The sequence below is a fragment of the Diadema antillarum genome, unplaced genomic scaffold (genome assembly GCF_040938485.1).
Source record: "Diadema antillarum isolate AM-2024a unplaced genomic scaffold, OU_Dant_1.0 seq00000097_RagTag, whole genome shotgun sequence".
NCBI lineage: Eukaryota > Metazoa > Echinodermata > Echinoidea > Diadematoida > Diadematidae > Diadema > Diadema antillarum.
Window position 1 is genome coordinate 1,261,317 of NW_027271186.1, and position 20,351 is coordinate 1,281,667.

The 20,351-nt window shown below is 40.8% G+C and overlaps 1 protein-coding gene across 1 annotated transcript in view; it reads left to right on the plus strand.

The window, feature by feature from the left end:
- The window catches only part of LOC139726703 (thrombospondin type-1 domain-containing protein 7A-like), a 131,949-nt gene that overhangs the window by 83,808 nt on the left and 27,790 nt on the right, over positions 1-20,351 (plus strand). Inside the window, exon 6 of the mRNA XM_071637689.1 lies at positions 6,687-6,851. Coding sequence (XP_071493790.1) covers positions 6,687-6,851 — 165 coding nt within the window. The remainder of the gene's footprint in view (positions 1-6,686; positions 6,852-20,351) is intronic.

The window sequence follows — 20,351 nt, forward strand, 5'->3', positions numbered from 1 at the left end:
CCTTGACTCAAAGGAGTCATGACCTCTTGACCTGAGGTCATACCTTAGCCTGAAAGAATCCTGACCTTATGACCTGCAGTCACACCTTGACCTGAAGGAGTCATGACCTGAGGTCACACCTTGACCTGAAAGAATCATGACCTCACCTACACGTTTTGTGCCTTTCCTACTCCCTTCTATCAAGGCAATGTCACCACCAATACTAATATCTTCATGTTTCCACAGAAATAAATTTACCCCAGCTCTCTGTCACAAACTCTCTGTATTGTTTCCAGAATTTCATCTGTATGCACAGTTTCCATGACATTTGCTCTTGAGACAATTGTTCCCATGAAATATCTGCAGGCTAAGCCAAACAGAAATTCTACCTACAAACATAACCCTAACCCTAAAACGTACAACCATACCACAACCTTGACTCTAACCCTAAGTCCTTTTAGAAAATAAGACTGGAACAGTTGTCACAGGAGCAAATGTCATGTCTTGAATCTAGTCTAGTCTAGCATCTAGTAGAGAATGAAATGGTCTCCCCAAATAAATCGCATGTGTGTGCATGTGTTTGGAATTTCTCTTTGTTCTTTTCCTTTGAGGTTTTGGATGTAGAAAACCCCTTATGTCCTCTGTCAACCTTTACATTGGAAAATCAATGTCTCCTTCTCATACCACTAATTATGGTATAGAGTAAAACAATGCCTTTACTAGTAAGCCACATATTTAGCCAGTTACACACACACACACACACACACACACACACACACACATGCACACATACACACACACATGAATCTTCAAATTATGTACTGTAAAACACGATATAATCGCAGCAAGAAATTTTCACGAATTGCCACCGGCATCCAATGCATATTGTGTAGAAAAGAACTTTCGCATTCATTTTAATTTCACGAATGTTGGTGCTCGCGAAATTCTCAAAATTAAAATGCATGTGAGCATTCCTCATTTTTCAGTATGTGACTTCTACATGGAGGGCTACTAACATACCATCTCTTGTTTCTTATCTTGTTTGTTCTGCCTGTCTGTCCATATATCTGTCTGTCTGTCTGTCTGTCTGTATCTCTCTCCTTTTCTCTCTTTACTCATCCAATCTTCTTCCTATTTCCCCAATATTTACCGTTTCCAATATTTACCCTTGTTCCCTCCTATATCTTTGCCAGCATGCAGCTATCTTGAGTTTAAATACTTAATTTCTCCTTCCCTATACTCCAGCCTTCATCTTTGAATTCATGAAATATAGCTTTCCAATTTTTTTTTTTATTTCATACCTTACAGTCTTTACCTATTCTATATATTTCTATCTTGATTCTGTTACTGCTCTCACACACAATTGTCTGTCTGTCTGTCTGTCTGTCTGTCTGTCTGTCTGTTTGTCAGTCTGTCTTTATGTCTTGTCTCCCAACCATGTCATTTTCCACACAAAATTAATTTCTTTAACATGTGGAAATGATGTTTGTCAGGGTGGTGATGAAACCTTTTTCTTTTTTTCTTCTTTTTTTTTTGGAAGATGGGGGGGGGGGGGGCTCATCCATTGCAGGTTCCTGAATATTTGATGCCAGAGAAAATATCGCAAACGGCGAATCAATTTTTTTTCCCTTTAATGTCAACAGTCCATTTCCACTTGACATTCAATCATAGTGAGATGTCAGCACGACATGAAAAATATGAAGATTGACATGCAAACAGACCAGTCTGAGATGTGGGCTTTTTAATCAAACACCCGTCACTCTGCTGGAAATTGCATTACCACACAATCGCAATTATGCATAATTTTTCTCTCTCCCTCCTCCCCCCGACATGTTTCTTTGTGGCATTTTTACAAGGTGAGAAGTAATTTTCTACTCCCCTTTTCTCTTAGTGTATCATGGGGAATATAGGATAACCTTGGAAGTCGCCACCAATGTGCCATGCTTAACTATCCAATCCACCTATTCCCCTTTCACTTCATGCACTGGTTACCAAGTTCGTGGAAATGCATGTCACCGCCACCACTTGTTCACGCCACTGTTTTGCATTTCCAAAATGATTGTGCCATAAATCTCACCCATCGATGACCAAACCCCCAAACTATTCATCATGTTTTGTCTAGCTGCCCAGAGGTTGTGGGAGGCAGTAATTTCCTCTTGTTGAGATGGTAATTCTTGTGGCTCTGCATTATCTTTGCGGAGAAATATTAAACACTGCTTGACCTATGTTGTTAAACATGCGCTCATGTACCAAATATGATTTTATGTCATTCGCCGACCCCTATTTCCATTGAAAATTCACGGCATGTATAGCTTTCGGCGCAACATTGGCACGGACAAAGGCACTATTGTAATTATGTATTCTGACACTGTTATCAGCCCTCAAGCACAACCCTCGGATTACGAAGACAAAAGCTCCTATAAGGGCAAAAAGCTCCTATAAGGGCAAAAATCACAGACTGGCATAACATATATAAGATATTGAGCACACTTTGCAATTCCACTGTTTGGCTAATTGGCACTGTGCTCGAAGTTCTGTTCACCCAAATTTGTCTAATTTGCATAGTATTGCTGTTGGGGTGACAAATCCTCATATCTCAAAAATGTCAAATGTTCAGGAGAGTGAAAACAAAAACAAAAACATGGCAGCCAAAGCACTGTTACAAATGGGATTGCTTTTTTTTTTGTTGACATGCTGTGGTGGCTTCATTTTGGGGTACGACAACTAGGATATGGACAGAACATCACTTCACTAATTACCTGACAATCAATCCAAAAAAAGTTGTTTTTACCAAAATTTGAGATACAAGGTCTCTTCACCCCTGCGACAATATGTGATAAATATTCATAAACAGCCATGCTGCATAGTTTTGCTGGTGAAGATTTTTTTTTTTCGTCTCAAATTTCATTTATTACTAAACTTCACCCCTCTTCACCCCCACTTTTGTTTTTATTCCTTCTGGACAGTACAAGTATATGAATTATAAATGAGAACTCCTAGATGTCAGTATTTAGTCAATTTCTGCAGGGTTAACAAGGGCTTGAAAATGAAAACCCTGTGTTTGAAAATTCTAGTGCTGCCCCCCCCCCCCCCCTAGCTTCAATGAAAAATCACATTCTGAAGACGTCATAGGAATATTTCTTTCTGTGCAATGTGTTCTTCAGGAGAAATATAGTACACAAAGCTCTTTGCTTTCACATGAAGAAAATAAAAAAAGAACAAGATGAATCTAGACTGCTGCATGCTACCAGCTCTAGGGCTCTGCAGTAAATTCCCCCAGTCTCCCTTGAGTAGTGGCCAAACCTAGTGAGAAAATCACAGGCAAAGAGCGGTGGCAGTTCAAACAGATCTCGGCATGTGATTCAATATTGGAATGGATTAGGTCTTTAACGCGCCCTCCGAGATTGACGTGAATTAGTTTCGTTCGGCACCAGTATTTGCCGACAAATTTCAACGTGTTTGTGCTGGATTCCCGCGTGATGCTGCCGCAGGAAGTATTTGCCGGTGTTATGTGTGTGTCGTCGTTTGACATTTTCGTGGGGGAAAAGGTGTCAGACCAACATTCTTTTACCCAATGAAACTAAGCTAGTCTCATCCAAGGAGTCTTATTTTCTGTAGTCTCTTGTTTCCCCCCGGCAACATCATAATGTTGTGGAAGACTCAAATGATAATGAAAGGAGATATTAATTTGCAAATTTTGCAGAGTTTTACATGTCCTAAATAATCTTTAGCCATTATCATAAACACAGATTGTAGTTCACTTTATCATAAATGTTAACATTTTATACGAATTAGCCAAAAAGATCAGTGCAGCTCTTGTACTGACCTGCCCACCTAGAATCTTTGCTTGTTGGGCATTGTTTTTGGTAATGTTTGATAAGCACCTGGCGAGTGTAGGCCCACACTCATTCAGATGATGAATCGGTGATGTGGCATCATAAACTTGCGCATTCATGATGATGTGAAGCTGATTCAGAGATCATGATTACTTTTGCCGTTAAATTTCTTCAACCATCAGGTTAAATTTTGCAGGCTTACCCCCCCCCCCCATCCAAATCCGCATCGTGGACTCGAATGATTCAATTTAATCATTTAAGTGATTGACAATGGATTTTGAAGGTTTTGAGACATGGAGGCTAGCTTGCGTTTGTCTTTTTTACGTCAGACGTACTCACTGAAGATGAACCATATGGATGAGACAGTTTAACGTGTTCAGCTAATTGAAATTCAGTGCTTTACAATAACAGCGTAAAGCACACTCCGGTGTACATTGACTTGTGTGATGTCATACCGCCCTCATGGGAACTTTGATCTGGGTTGCCCGGCTTACGGCAGATTCCTGTCTCACGCGGCGAGATCTTTGACATTTCATTTTAGCCGGGCCGCGGAACAGTGTCAGAGCTCTTCTCCGCACACTTCAATACTTATATAGCCGTATTTGCAGAGCAGCGGGAATAAACCACTGTCAGATTTGCAGAAAGTTTTAAGCTTTGACTTGTTTTTCTTCTCAAACAATACACACGGGGAGCACTCCCTCCCAGCCTAGCTTCCTTTGCCAGATTGTGAATACAAAGTGTCACAGTCGTTCACCAACCCACACACAGCCTAAAATGTGTAGACTACAGCTTAGCAGCTTCCCAAAAAGTGCAGGGGCTGGTCTCCATGGCGATGCGACGAAAGTTGGGATTTCTGTTTGGCCAGTGTTCCTTTGCTTCTTCTCTCTATTTCATTTTCTCCTTTCTCTCTCTCTCTCTTGCTCTCTCTTGCTCTCTCTTGCTCTCTCTAACTCTCTCTAACTGTTTCTGTCGTACTCTCTCCCTCTTTTTCCTTCAATTTGCTTTTTTTTTCTGTTTCTCTTACTCTGAGGCTCCTCATCCTACATCATGTATATCTTGTCCTCTCCTTAAAAATAGAACCTCAATCCTTTTCTCGGGATGGTGGGAGGGATCGTGGGAGGGGGGGGGGGGGATAAGGGGTTGGGGGTGGGGACTAGAGGGCCAAGAAGTGTAATGTGCCACTTACCTGTGCTAATCAAGCTATGACAGAGTTCGGTCCAGGCATCTGTGATTTTGACGGCAGGGAAATATGTGTAAAATTGAAGTGCTCTGGTGCTCAGGTGTTTGTATGAGTTTGAGTTATTTACAGTGGTGTTGTTAAGCATGACAGCACGTCATGTGTGGTATAATGGTGCACATGCGATGAAGAATTGAAACATCAGGGCCCCATTTCATAAAAAGTTGATATGATAGCCGCTCTTGCTGGAATGGCAATTATCATGGTAACGACAAGAATCCAGCTTCCTGATTGACTGTTGGTGTGGGAAGTTGCCATTCCAGCAAGAGTTGCTATCCTAACATCTTTTATGAAATGGGGCCCAGTTGGTTTCCAGGAATGTGCGACATCAGAGAGCAAATAATACAGACAAACGTGATGTCGATATCATTAGAGAGATTTTCATGGCCTATTGGATTCTTACCATGGAATTCTCTTCAGGAGAAAGAGGATATTACATGCAGATCCACACTTTGGCTTGCACCTCACTTGGTGTCACATGGGATGGGATGGCTAGCCATGGCTAGCACAGGCACCCCTAATGTGTGTATGACACTGATTTCCCTTGAACTTTACTGCCAATACCATCACAAACCTCCACCAATGTTTAAGAACATAGATTTACCGGAAGAATAATATATAATACTCATATCATGATATTGATATCATTAATCATAATATTGATGCACATATTCCCTTTGATAACCAACAATTCAGAATTTATTTAACCCATTGAGGATGGGCAGATTTTGCTACAACACGCATTTCCCATAAACACTCGCCCAAGTATACTCGGGACTCGTCCTCAACGGGTTAACCTACTGTGAGTGCTGATGGCATTAAGCTGGAATTCCCTCTTTCCGTGAACACATACAGATTATTATCTTCATTTCAAAATCTTTATGCAAACATTGACAGTAAGGGCACCCCGGCAGATTGTCATCTGAAGAGCAGTTAGGCTTTTTAGACAAGTCCATGAATACCTGGCTTCTTATCTTAAGTGTATCAGCCAACACCAATACAGGGATTAGATCCCCACAGACAATTAATCTAACGGTAACATTGGGTATTGATTCATTTCATTCGATAATGAGACAATGAGACAGACCTCTTATATGAGTGCAAGGGAAACAGTCATTTTGATGCCTCTGGAGGTAATCTTTTGGCAGCAACTGAGAAACTGTAACACAGATTGATCGAAGAATTGTTCTGACTAATGGGGATTTGACAGAAATCAGCCAGAAAAAAAAGATAAGAGCATACTCATTTAATTTATCTCGTTTCATAATTTCATCTGCAGCAAGGATTAGTATTCTATCATCCTATTTATAGTACATTTGAATGATTAAGATCAGATGACTAAGACAAAGGGAAAAGGGAAAATGATATCTTTCTAGTCTTTTTTAACGAGGACTGTTTTTCTTTCTGTTTTCTCTGTTATTTTAATACCAAGTGAATACAGAATAGAAGTCAACATGGATTACTGAAATATTCAGGTATATTACTATTGTCTATTGCAAATGATTGACCTCAATTGAATCCTGAATAATTTTCTCTTCTTTTTTTTTTGCATACAACTATTGTCTGACAAAGCTGCTCAAATATGACTCATCTCTTAATTTTTCATCCTCATTCCCTTTCTTCCATTCTCACAGCCTTCATGCCTCTACCGGATGAGCTGTGCGATCCAAGCCTGTGGCCAGGTACCACAACACACTGCCACATACCGTGCCCCAAGTCCTGCCAGGTCGGGCCCTGGACCGGATGGGGCCCGTGCATCTCCCGCGATTGTGAAGTCCCGGGGACGAAGAAAGCCAAAGGTGAGTGGGTCGAGGGCCAAAACTTATCCTGGGAGTACATGCAGTGATTGATGCTTCTGTGCCCCACTCCATTTTCTTGTCATTGGGCGTGATCTGGTCTGGCAATTAATTGGTCCTTTCATCTGCGAAGGAATACAGCGTTGTTATATATTCACCAAATTGGATCAGATAATGTTCCAACATGTTGCTATCCAAATAAAACACAGTCGATCAGTCAAAATGTTGATCCAGAGGCCTGAAGTGCTCAGCTTTTCTGAATACTCACCCAAGAAAGAATACAAACAACTCTTTTTTATTGCCGTTGTATATTGCACTCAAATTTTCCCTCCTCACAAAAAAAAAAACACCACACACACAAATTAAATGTATTCACAATCAGTAATCTCACTGTCCTATTTGTGTAGGATGTTTTCCATCTCTGAAAGTAGGAATTACATTTTGTTATTAAGTTATTGCTATCAGGTGCAAATATCCAGAAGTGAAGAACTGTCTTTCACCAAAGACATGCAAGTACACACACACACATACACACATGCACATGCAAATAATTGAACTCGTCAGTTATCCTGAGGAATGCAATATAGAGTACTGAGAGGACGTTTGCATTTTTCAGCTTTTCCAGGAAGGATGAGGCATTGGAATTTAGCTCTTTACCATACCTGTGGATGACTAGACCTCTCAGTTACCCATTATTAGGGCAAAAGTCACATGAAACTAACAGGTATCACAGCTTCGAACTAACAACAGGTATCACAACTAATGTGTCAGACCACTCTTAAATGGCCGGGTCTTCTTTGAGTATGTGCACGAAACGTCGACAAAGCTTCGACAGAGGCATTTACCACCCACAACCTAGTCTAGACTGCTCTCTTATGAAGATGTGGAAGAACTAAACATCTGAAGTACTTGACTCTCCCAACCCCTCCTTCCTCCCCTCCCACCCCCCCCCCCCCATTTCACCCCACCCCTGCCACTGTCGCTACCATCAAATTGGCGAGATCCGTCTCAACTGGTGCAATTTACTCAGTGGGGTTTGTTAGTGGGTGTCACTTTCGCTGCATTGACCCCGGAAAGTGACTCACGCTTGAGACAACTCGCAGACACATACCGTCCCTCAGTGTGATGGATGGATCCGCCGCGACATCTGATACGGTCGGTAAAGACCGCTTTCTCAACAGACAAAATAACGGGGGGAGCAAAAGACACCCCAATCAAGTCAGCTTTTTTCTATTTTTTTTTTTTTTTTGTTGCTATCCTGTCCCATTATAACACATACCTGTTGGTTTTCTCTGTATCCCTCTCCTCTCGTGCAACTTCACTTACCTCAGGCGCGACATCTTTTCCACTAAAAGGGATGATTAGTTTGTTTACCAAGATATACGCAGCCTTCGGGGGCCATGTACGACGACACCAACATTCGTGAGAGTGCAGAGTAAAACGAGCGACAGAAACTCGAGGCTGGCTGCTCGGGTTTTAATAATGTAGTGACATCGTAATGTATATATACATCTTTCTCTTTTTTTTCTAAGAGTTCATTCTCCACTCATATCGAATGCTCAAAATGTTTAGAATGGTAATGATTGGCCCAGACTTTTGTCCCTTCAAGGAAACGGTAATCCTGAATAATGGCATTCTTGGTAGAGATGTTGGTAAGGGTGTATTTAGCAAAAGTGAATCACACAGCTTCAGGTTTCTTTCCCTATGGAGAGGGTCATTTCTGTACTCTACTGAGGGGGTGGATGAGCCTTCAATGATTGCTAGAGAGCTTTTTTTTTTGTTGAAAAGTGCAGGGTCAACTCATTTTTTTAACATTCTGAGAAAGGTTATTCATCATGAATTGTTTGGTTTCCTTCATCCTATGAACAGCCACATTTTTATCCTTGTCCAAAACAGAGGATTCATATAATTCAATGGGCTTTTAGAGGAAGAAAATCTCTATATGATTTTGTGAAGTAGATCTATAAATGTACTTTCTTTATATTATTTACTTTTTATTTCATAATGCATGAATATCAGTTTATCTGTTTTTTTTAATATAAAAAAGTGCATGTGTGAGGTTTGGCAAGATTAATTGTTTTACCCAAAGTGTGTGTGTGGGTGGTGTGTGTTGTTTGTGTATGTGTGTGCACATACCTATTGTACCTTATAGTGGTCAGTAAAGATAGCTTAATCAGGTCATGTGAATCTCTGTATACACAGATTTTGAAGAACAGATGACATTGTATGCTTTAATCTAGAGAAATATTTGGTATCCACTCTTGCATAGATACTTACAGTAAGATTACTACTGACATGAATAGTGCAAAGTGCACTTTTGATGGCTTTTTTTTTTTTTTTTTTTTGGGGGGGGGGGGGGTATTCCTATCTCATTAAAGGAATACCAGTCTTCCAGACACAAGTACAAACCAAAACCTAAGATGAGGAAGGAATGAACAGAAAGATGCTGAAAATCATATCTAGGTAAATGATGGCTGGCGATAAGAAAGTTACTCTCTCGAAGTGTCAGTTTGATGGCTGCCGTGGCTTCCAGACGGCCAGTGATTCATGGCGCTGTCACTTTTCCTTCAGACGTCGCTGCGAGTGTGATGAATGGGGCGCAGCGCCATCTGTGATGCTATGTCCACAGTGGAGTGGTTTATGATTAACCCCCCTTTGCTTGGTAGACCTCCTCAAGAAATCAGGTTCACCTGAACACAAAGGAAAGGTGAGAGGGAGAAGATAAATGGAGGGGGAGAAAGAGATGTGGTAGTATTTTTTTTTGGGGGGGGGGGTTGGGTAGGGAAGAACGGGAGGGAAAGCAATAAAGGAAAAGAGAGTGTTGGACAGAGAAAAGAGGTCAGTTAAGAGGTCCTGGTTAGTGTTGGAGGAAATGATGAAAAGTAGTGGAGAAGAAATCATCAGAGAGGGCAAAAGAAATGAAGAAACTGGTAGAATGAAGATATGAAGAGATCTAGGTCTGAGATTTCCATCAAATGAATCTTGAAATGACGAGTAAGAAAGCAATAAATGGATAAAAGGGTGAGGGAAACAGTCTCGGGAATGGCATAAAACAGTAGAAGGCGGCGGTACAGATCAAAAATTGTGGTGGGAGATAGAGGTGTGTGCGTGTGTGTTTGTCTGTTGAGTGTGTATGTGTGTTTTCATTCCTTTGAGGGTATTGGAGAGATGAGAAAAAAAAGTTTATATGTACCTCTATGTCTCTTTTATGTGCAATTATGCAGGAGAGAGAGAGAGAGAGAGAGAGAGAGAGAGAGCGAGTGTGTGTGTGTGTGTGTGTGTGTGTGTGTGTGTGTACATTTGCATGTATACCAATCATTGGGAGCAGAGAGAAAAAGAGAGCAAACAAAATGACACACTCTTTGACCAACCAACAGAGTGTCAGAACGAGACAAATTTGGTGTGACAGGAATAGACAATGGGCTAAAAGTGATGAATGGGGTCCTAGAAGGAGGAGGAGGGGGTAAAGGGAGTAAGGGACAGAGATGGGGTGAGGAGGGGGGGGGGGCAGGGAGGAGGCAAGAGCACAAAAAGCTTCAAGAAGTTTGGGAGAGCACAGCTGAGTAACCAAGTGAGTGTGTGAGTGGGACCAGGTGATATACGAGGTAAAAGAACTTCTTGTTGGGGGTGCATCAAGAACTCTGTAATGAAGTATTCAAGGGGGAGATGTTGTATGCATGTGATCTGCATGTGGCTGGTATGATAGGTTGCTTATGTCCGTATCAGCATTATACCCGTGAAATATTGAATGGTGGGTCACATAAGTTGCTAAGTGAAACCAATGAGTCACACAATCGTACTATATGAACTATAGTACTATTTTGTCACCCAAAATGAATAATTAATTCCTCATATGCAGATTAACAGGAGGAGAAACATTTATGAAATGGTACTTTTACATCAGAAACTTGGAAATGATCTTGGAAATGTTATTACTGCCAGACACCATTTGGATTTATTGTTATTATGTAAATTCATAGTTTTGCTGCCATATGTTTTCTGTCAGTGGCCACAGAAAGTTTTTAGCTCACCTGAGCCAAAGGCTCAAGTGAGCTATTGCGATCGCCCTTCGTCCGGCGTCCGTCGTGCGTCGTGCGTCGTCCGTCGTCCGTCGTCCGTCGTCCGTCGTCCGTCGTCCGTCGTCCGTCGTGCGTCGTGCGTAAACTTTTTACATTTTCATCTTCTTCTTGAAAACCCCATGACCGATTTTCATCAAACTTGGCAGGTAGCATCCCTAGGGGGTTAGGAACTCAATTTGTTAAAATGGGCACCATGCCCCACCCAGGGGGCCCCCAGGGGGGCCCAAACCCCCCAAAATTAAGGAATCTGTAAAAATCTTCTTCTCTAGAACCAGAAGTGATAGAGCTAAGTTAATACTATGAGTTAGTACATTGATGACTGTAGTTTCAAGTTTGTTCATGGCAGAATCAGGGGTGCCCCCCTTGGGACCCAGGGGAGGGGGGTGGGGAAGGGTTCTAATGGGGCCTAAATTGTACATTTTCATCTTCTTCTTGAGAACTCCATGACCCATTTTCACCAAACTTGGCAGGTAGCATCCCTAGGGGGTTAGGACTCCATTTGTTAAAATGGGCACCATGACCCACCCAGGGGGCCCCCAGGGGGCCCAAACCCCCCAAAATTAAGGAATCCGCAAAAATCTTCTTCTCTAGAACCAGAAGTGATAGAGCTAGGTTAATACTATGAGTTAGCACATTGATGACTGTAGTTTCAAGTTTGTTCATGGCAGAATCAGGGGTGCCCCCCTTGGGACCCAGGGGGGGGGGGGGGGTGAGGAGGGGTCCTAATGGGGCCTAAATTGTACATTTTTATCTTCTTCTTGAGAACCCCATGACCCATTTTCACCAAACTTGGCAGGTAGCATCCCTAGGGGGTTAGGATCTCAATTTGTTAAAATGGGCACCATGCCCCGCCCAGGGGGCCCCCAGGGGGCCCAAACCCCCCAAATGAAGGAATCTTTAAAAATCTTCTCTAGAATCAGAAGTTATAGAGCTGAGATAATACTATGAGTGAGTACATTAATGACTGTAGTTTCAAGTTTGTTCATAGGAGATCCAGGGGTGCCCCTCTTGGGGGTAGGGGGGGGGGGTGGTTGGAAGGGTCCAAATGGGGGCCTGAATTGTACATTTTCATCTTCTTCCTGAAAACCTCATGATGGATTTTTGTCAAACTTGGCAGGTAGCATCCCTAGGTGGTCAGGATCTCAATTTATCAAACTGGGCACCATGCCCCACCCAGAGGGCCCCAGGGGGCCCCAATTCCCCCAAATTAAGGAATCTTGAAAAAATTGGGCCCTTATTGTACATTTTCATCTTCCACTTGAGAATGCCTCGTCAAATTTTGGTAGAGCTGTGAATAATTTAGATTACTGACTGCGTGAAAGGTGAACTTGCGATACTCAGGTGAGCGCTAGACCCGCGGGTCTCTTGTTTAAGATGAGGGGGCTGTGAACCGGGGGGAGAAGGAGGTTACCGCAACCCCTGAGTGTGGCTGTGTCGAAAGAGGAGGTAATATCAAGTGAAAATCCCAAGGAATATAACATACATGTAATTGTCAGACACTTGGTCTGGTGTGTCTTAGTATATGCCAGGAATTGACATGAATTGACATGTTGATAACTGAGCACTGATTTACTCTGTATACGTCACTGAGCAATTCTGGAAGCGATTAACAAATTGCAATCGTAAAGTCAGCAGATCATTCAGCAATGCGCCATCTCCCATCCAAAAGCCAAAGTTCGTAGCACGTGTTCGAGTTCATTAAGCACATACGTACACTGAGATGCAGCGTGCATTAGCTCTCATCAACAAACCCAATCTCGAGCAGAATAACATCAACTCTGGGTAGTCAAGCCCTGTGGCAATAACATCCTCTAATTCTCAATTACCACTGGATAAAGTGCCTGCTGAAGTCTGGTCTTCCGAAGCAAACACACAGGTATGAAGACACAAAAAAGGTCGCCAGCTCATTGATCAGCTGCGTGGGTGTGAACGATGTGCGACATTGAAGCTATCAACTTCGACGCTATCAAGTCGGGATTGCAATCGTCCTCCACCTGCGGTAACAACATGAAGAGGCTGAATGAGAGAGAGCGTCAAATGAAAGTAACTTACTTCACCCTTCTTTGTTATACAATCATCGCACTTTCTGAAGAGATAGATTAAAGATGCTATTTAAGGGCATTTCCTTTCTGAGAAATCTGAGCTGCATGGAGACCTATATAATTATGCTACCTAGTAGCAGTATCTCTGATATAGCATAGAAAAATAATGCTGTGAGCAAATTGCTGCTAAAAATTATTGCTAAAGCTTCAACAACTTAATTTGCCCTACTCAAGAGAGAGTAATTCAGAATTAATGTGGTGTATTTTTTTTTCATATATGTTGTATAGTGGTAACATCATTTTCGTGAATTTGTTTACATGAGTATTTTTTAATTGGGTTGAACATCTTTATACAGCACAGCCAGCAGCTGCATTTTGTCCATTTGAAATTGCAGCACCACAATATATGAAAGAATATGTTTAATTCATTAGGAACAAAGGAATTTCAGAATGGATTGAGTTATTAGAAAGACTACAATGGAACTTTGTCAAATCAGATGTATCTAAATTCAATATCTAGATAGATAGATATAGATTTAGATAGACAGATAGATAAATAGATAAATATGATATATATGATATATATATGTATACATATATAATATAGGCATGTTATTGAAAAAAAGAAAGATAATACAATATAATATAATATAACATAATATAATATAATATATTGTATTGTATTGTATTGTGTTATATTATATTATATTGTATTATATCATATTATATCTTATTATATTATATTATATTATATTATATTATATTATATTATATTATATTATATTATATTATATTATATTATATTATATTATATTATATTATATTATATTATCTTTTTTTTTTCAATAACATGCCTGTGTCAAGTGGTGGAATACAGAATTAAGAATGAAAAATTCACATGAATAGAATACCAGACTAGAGATGAATATGTTAAGGAAATGTTTGCTGGTTATCCATTAACTTTCCCCGTCTTTGTCAAATCACCATACTATCAAACGTGCATCATTATGATCAATCAAAAGAAATATATAAAACAGCTCTTTGGCAATGTCGCATACCAACTTCATGCTGAGTGAAACTCTTGGTGTGCGTAGTACTCTACTCACTGTTCTGACAGCAGTCATGTTTTCTTTGTCTCAGTTTTTTTTTGTCTTTCCAAAGTATCTGTCGAAATGAAACAGCTGTAGCCCCTCTGAGCTGTCACATTTTCAAGACAGAATTAATTAAGTCCTGTCAATGAATGATCAGCCATACCTATTGTGGACGCTCATGGGCATATCATTCTACCATTCACGAGGCTGATCCTGCCAAGAATAGGGCAGTTTAAACACGGTTCTTGGCACTTACAATGATATTGACAGGATTTGAGAAAGGAAAGGGGGAGAAAATGGATTAGAATGTTAAAAAAAAAAGTCACCTGTCCTCAAGTTTCATTTGTTTAACACTGTAAGGCATGATATTTCTCATGCCTAGATTGCCATGGTTTTGTAGATGTTTATCAAAGGCTTGGTAAAAATTTTGTGATACGGCGTCTCCCCACTTGTCTGTAGTGTTGAAAAAAAAAAAAACAGCACCTAGATGAATACATGAGGTACAAAAAGAGGGAATAGAGTAGCAACCAATACTTTTACTTCTTTACACCATCTGACTCTCACTCCAAGAACAAACTGTCATGGTGATTACTTTGATATCGAGGAGCAGCTCATCATTTTCTTCCCTGAAATATGGAAAAATGAAACCGGCGGGTAATTACTTCTTGATGCGGGGGCCCCGGATTTTGCACGCAAGCCTAGTGTTCCGGGGTGTGTATATGGAAAGGCCGGGCCTCGAGAGTTGTGCTGTTTTTCGATCTCCCGACAACGACGACGGTTCACTGTCATCTAAATGCGCTTTTCCGCCCCATCGTCCTTCCATCACGCTCTCCTTGTCTGCGTTTTTCCTGGCTGGAGATTATATAATGCGTGACATTTCGAGGTAATGATGCCTCGCTGTGGATGGCCCATCAAAGGGGTACCCCCTTGCACGGCAGGGGTTTCTTCTCTCCCCGTATCTTTTCTCTCTTTGGGTTTAGGGGGGTATAAAGATGAGAGTGGATCGAGGATGAGAATAATAATCGAGAGAATGGATGCAATGAGTAAAAAAAAAAATCATATCCAAAACCAAACTTCTGCACCTCATAATGGAAGAAAGTATCTGTGGAATTAGTCTGTGTCAGCCAGGCACGGGGTTGTCTCACAAACTGCAAAATGTCTCAGCTATGTTGGTTTCGTGAATGGGATACATGTCACTTAAAAACTAAAAGTCTGAAAATGTGAAGATGGGTAATAACCTGTATCAATGAAAGAAAAAATCAATTGCTATACTGTATCAGCAGGTTTGTTTTCTCTTAAACACATAGAGCTGAGTGCAAGAAATAACAGATATGTGCATGAACATCAGGTATATTGATAGTAGAGATTGATTGCACTTGGAAATCAATATTTTCTCTTCTTATTTGTTATTCTGTACGAGGAGAAGATGTGCATGAAAGTTTTCTTTTCTTTTTTTTTTCTTTTTTTGGCCTTCAAAGAGACAGTCTGCATATTTGGGATTTTTTTCTGTACATTTCATCGCCAGCTCTCACATTCTTGGGTGTAAAGTGCTACCCTTGTGAGTTTGCACAACAAAGTGTTTTGACCGACATTAAACAAGCGCGTTAGGCAGTTGGGAAGGCGGGGTGGCTGTGCCGTTGTTTATGTGCAGTGCATGGCTTTGGGAAGAGGAGACAAAGTCGACGATTTTTCAGAGCTGTCTGTCTTCGAGAAAACACCTCTGAGCACAGAGACGGGTAATGTTTGATATTTGTCCATTTTTAGGGTGACTTGCCCGTGTTTGTTTTGCAAAGCATTTTTTTTTTTCCAGTTTAGTTTAAATGATGATGCCGTGGGGAAGAGATTGGATGGTCCTGAGAACTTCCAAAAAAGTTAGGCCAGCTGAAAAGAAAACAAGACTTAAACTGATGAGACATCAAAAGGGAGATACAGGAGGAAGATACTCACAATTTTGACAGCACTCTAAATTATTCTAATCCAATGGTTACAAAACCAAACAGATATGTCTTGAAATAAGGATGATAAAGAAACCACACATTTATGAATGCTTACCTGACAAGCAGGATCAATAACAATGTATATTTGCATTTTGATGAGGTTAATTAGTTTGATGGTTGAAAATCTACCTTCTCCACACTAGCTGAAGCAAAAATGAATCAGATATTAAACAATTTCTGGCATATTGGAAACAAGAAATAGACATTTCACAAAATTGCACAAAATCGAATAAATTTGCCGTCATTTTTTAGTCAAGTAGCCACTACACATGCAAGAAAATGTCTTCAGTGGTGTAGTTCCTGCACTAGCACTGGTTGCATTAGTGTATTTTCCTTTCACTTTTAGATTGCTTTTCAATCCCAGGGATTATACAATTACCAGATGCCTATTCATCCTGTAAAGACTACAGTTTCCCCATGATCCTCTGTAACACAGCTTGACTGCGAGAGAAATAATGGTTTAGATTTGGACCATGCATGTCCAGCATGTAATGTTGTTGGAAAAGGCATAGAAATTAGAGCAAAAAAAAGAAGACAACTTTCACGGAAATGGGAATTTCAGGTCAGGAGCTAACACTGGGTACATATGGTGTGTGCATAGGCTGTCTGCCTTTGAATGGAATCAGTGATCCTAACTTTAAGGCAACCTGGTCTTATTCTCGTCACGTCTGTGAGCTTAATGGCTACCTCGTGCCGTCAGTCTCCGCACCGTCGTTAACATCAGGATTCCGCGCATGTGCGGATGAAGGCCTGAGAGGTTCTATCCAACGAGATAAAAAATAAAAATAACGTGAGGGGAGAAGAAAAAAAGAGAGAACATCCCCCACCTACCCACTAGTGGTCCCATCTATAGAGAGCTGTGTTTGCCATTGGCAGCCTTAAATGTCAACCTCTTTTCAGCACATTAATTACCCGTTATTTCTCAACTTTGAGGAGCCTGTGTCAGGTGTAGATACATGGTGCTGGCAAATTCCGCAGGGGGTTGTCGGTGTTTTAACAACACATGTACTAAATCACTACATAATCGTTGTGTGTAATTCTGGCATGCCACTGATTTATGAAGTCAAAAAAGAGAGAGTACTTCATTTCAAATAGCTCTGGCTCAAACCTCATACTTTGTTTGCACTTTAGAGAGGAAACCATTTCTGAGCATCATACAGTCTCTAGAATTAATGTGATGAAACAGGGTTCAATGTATTTTCTGCATCGAGGTTAAAAAGACTTCATATCATGCTAAAATTCATATGATAGGAAATCATGCGCAGTCGGCGAAGGCGGACAACTGTCTGCTGAGTCTGGCAAGAAGTGTTGGCGCCCTCGATAGCGTATTTTTCATCCATATCGCTGGCGGGCATATGCAGCCACTTACGCTGACATCCTTTGGTAAACATTGGAGGGTTTCCTGCTCTGCCTTTAGGTCCCTTTCGCAGTCAAAAACCGACCGAAGAAGAAGAAGAAAAAAAAAACGGGCGGGTGACGACCAACACTTTGTCGCATGACGGCAACACCGATGTCCAGCTCACTCACCTTTGGAGACGTAGAGTGCAACCTACATACTCGGAAAATCATTCATGGTTGGTGTTTCTCAGACATGGACAGAAAGAGGAAAAGTACGAGTGAGACAGAGAGAAAAAAACATGAGAGCAAGAGAACGAGGAAGAGAAGGAGCAGAAAAAGAAGGAAGAGTAACCTTTTTGATATGCTGTGTATGCTGTATATTTCACAGTGTTTCTATATTCACAAATTTTACCAATCAGCTGATATGTACGGAATTTATACAAGTACGTGGAGTGTACAGTATACAGTACACAGAAAGTATTCATAGTATTTTGGTGTTTCAGCTTAGACAAGGATTGAGAGAGGGGAAGAAAGAGATAGATAGATAGATAGATAGATAGATAGATAGATAGATAGATAGATAGATAGATAGAAAGGGATTGAGAATGAGAGAGAGAATAGAAACACTCCATGCATAGAATGTAATTTATGGATCATAGAAAAAATACAGATGTGATGCATGCAGAGATATCTCACTGCACCACAAAACTCCCAAGAGTTTGAAGAGAGGACTGCCACACATGATGCCTAGATGCGACTCCCTCCCTCCACAACAAATCATGTGCCCCTCATCTGGGGTTGAGGGCGTGGGTTGTTTAGCTGGAAGGCGCTCATTTCAAGATGAATAATGAATTGACGCGGGCATGTAGCAAATACTCGACCTATTGCCCACGAGAATGATCATTCTTCACGGAGTAGATACACAGGATATACAGTTCCAGTATAAGGCAGTTGTTTAATGTGCTTTGCCACAGACCTGCAAAACATATGAGGCATGACTGTTCTACTCTGCATCTACATGAAGGTAACAGGAAAGGGGGTAGTGGGGAGGAAAAATAAATTGATTTTCATTTGCTTTCCCGTGCTGTATGTACACCATATTAGAGATTATTTTGCATTGATCTCATATTTGGGAATTGTGCAAGTCAACTGTTACTTGCAATATCAAACAACATTTCAAAGTAGTTTTTTCCAAAGCACAAATGCAATGTTTTTGCGTAAAACAAATGCAATGAAAAGATTGAAAAGGCAACAAATTTGCTTTCTGAAGAGGTGTTATACATATTACTTATTTAATCACATGTGGTTCTTAAATGTCACCTCACCCAGATATTGTCTAGTATATCAGGGTGCCCAAACTGTTCAGCATACAAGGTATATATGTCATCCTATTCCATCCTGCATGCTCTAAAGCTACGGTCACACTGGAAAAAAATTGCAAAGTTTAAGACCTCGATCTCTAAAATCTCAAAGCTTTGCCAGTGTGACTGCAAACTTCCCGCAAACTTTGCCACTCAAACCATGAATATCTGAACACTCGCAACTGAAACTTTGCAAAGTTTGTCATGTGACCTGTCCACCACTTGTTTGCAGAATCAATCGATGCTTTCTGGCGGTGCCTCAGTGGGATGCACCTGTGTGCATTGTTACATCACAATCATTAGCTGTCAGACAGCGTACTCTTTCTTCTTTCTTGTGCACGCGCACTGGTGACCCAAACTTTGAAAAGTTTGGCTGCCAGTGTGGACAGACGACCAAAGATAGCAAAGATTTTGCAATCTTAACTTTGTGATCTTTTGCCAGCATGACCTCGGCTTTTGTGTGTCAATAACCCATTGTCACAGATCTGAACACTCCAGGGGAAAAAAAAAAACTTTTTGTAAATACATGCTGAACAGGACTACATAGTGGTCATCAGTATGAGTGTGGGTGTGTCATGATCTTCACCACCATCTACTGAGAATACTTACCAACGTGACCACATCACCAACATTACCACAAGTTTGGGTCAGTCCTTCATAGCAGTGGGGTGAGATCCTGCTTGTTATTATGTAATACAGGTACATGTCACTCCTTGTGTCCCCTTGTGCCACAGCACCCCTAGGACCACTGCATTGTGTGGAAGAATCAAACATGTCCCTGCATTTCAAAACCCATAAAAGGTCACATGGGTCAATTTCCTGATATCATGCCTTGCATCAACAATATCAATTTCTGATTTGTAATATTTCTTTCAGTAGCAGTTGTCTTTCTTTGCTTTATATCTGATATTGAAATGGCCACATTTCATACTGTTTCTTTTCACCTATGTTTTTTTTTTTTTGTCTGATGCTGCTGTGTCCCATTTTCTGAAGCATGTGAACAAGTACATCAAACATTTACAAAAACTTACAAAAGCAAGCAAAAACAATAACAGAAATAGGTCAGAAAGGGCTAATTACAGTGAAATATTATCAAATTTGTACATAAACCGTGAAACGGAAGTGAAGCTAAAGGGGCACAAAAGCAAAACTCATCTGGTGGCGTTTTGCTTGTTTTGTGATGCAGGGTCACAAATGGGAACACCTGGTATATGGCAATGCAATGTATAGAGGAAAGAGGGTTTTTTTAGATATTGTTCTCTTTTTTTTTTGTCTGTGTGGTTGATAGCATGGGTGGGAGAAAACTGTAATTAATTACTGAGATAGGCAAAAGAGAAGAGAGTGAGATTTTTTGTTTCTTCACTTGTTGGTGTCAATCTAGAGGGATTGATTGAATCCAGCTTGAGAGATGTCATGTGATGAAGTCGAGTGCCGTCTGCAGATGGAATCTGACAGAAATTTGATCCCTTTTTACACAGAAGGAAAAACGCTTGAGGGAAGGAAGTCATCGACAGTATAGATATCGTGGCATCATCTCTTGATTTTCGTTAGCTCGTGGTATTACAGTGGTTGTACAAATAACATACACATTCATG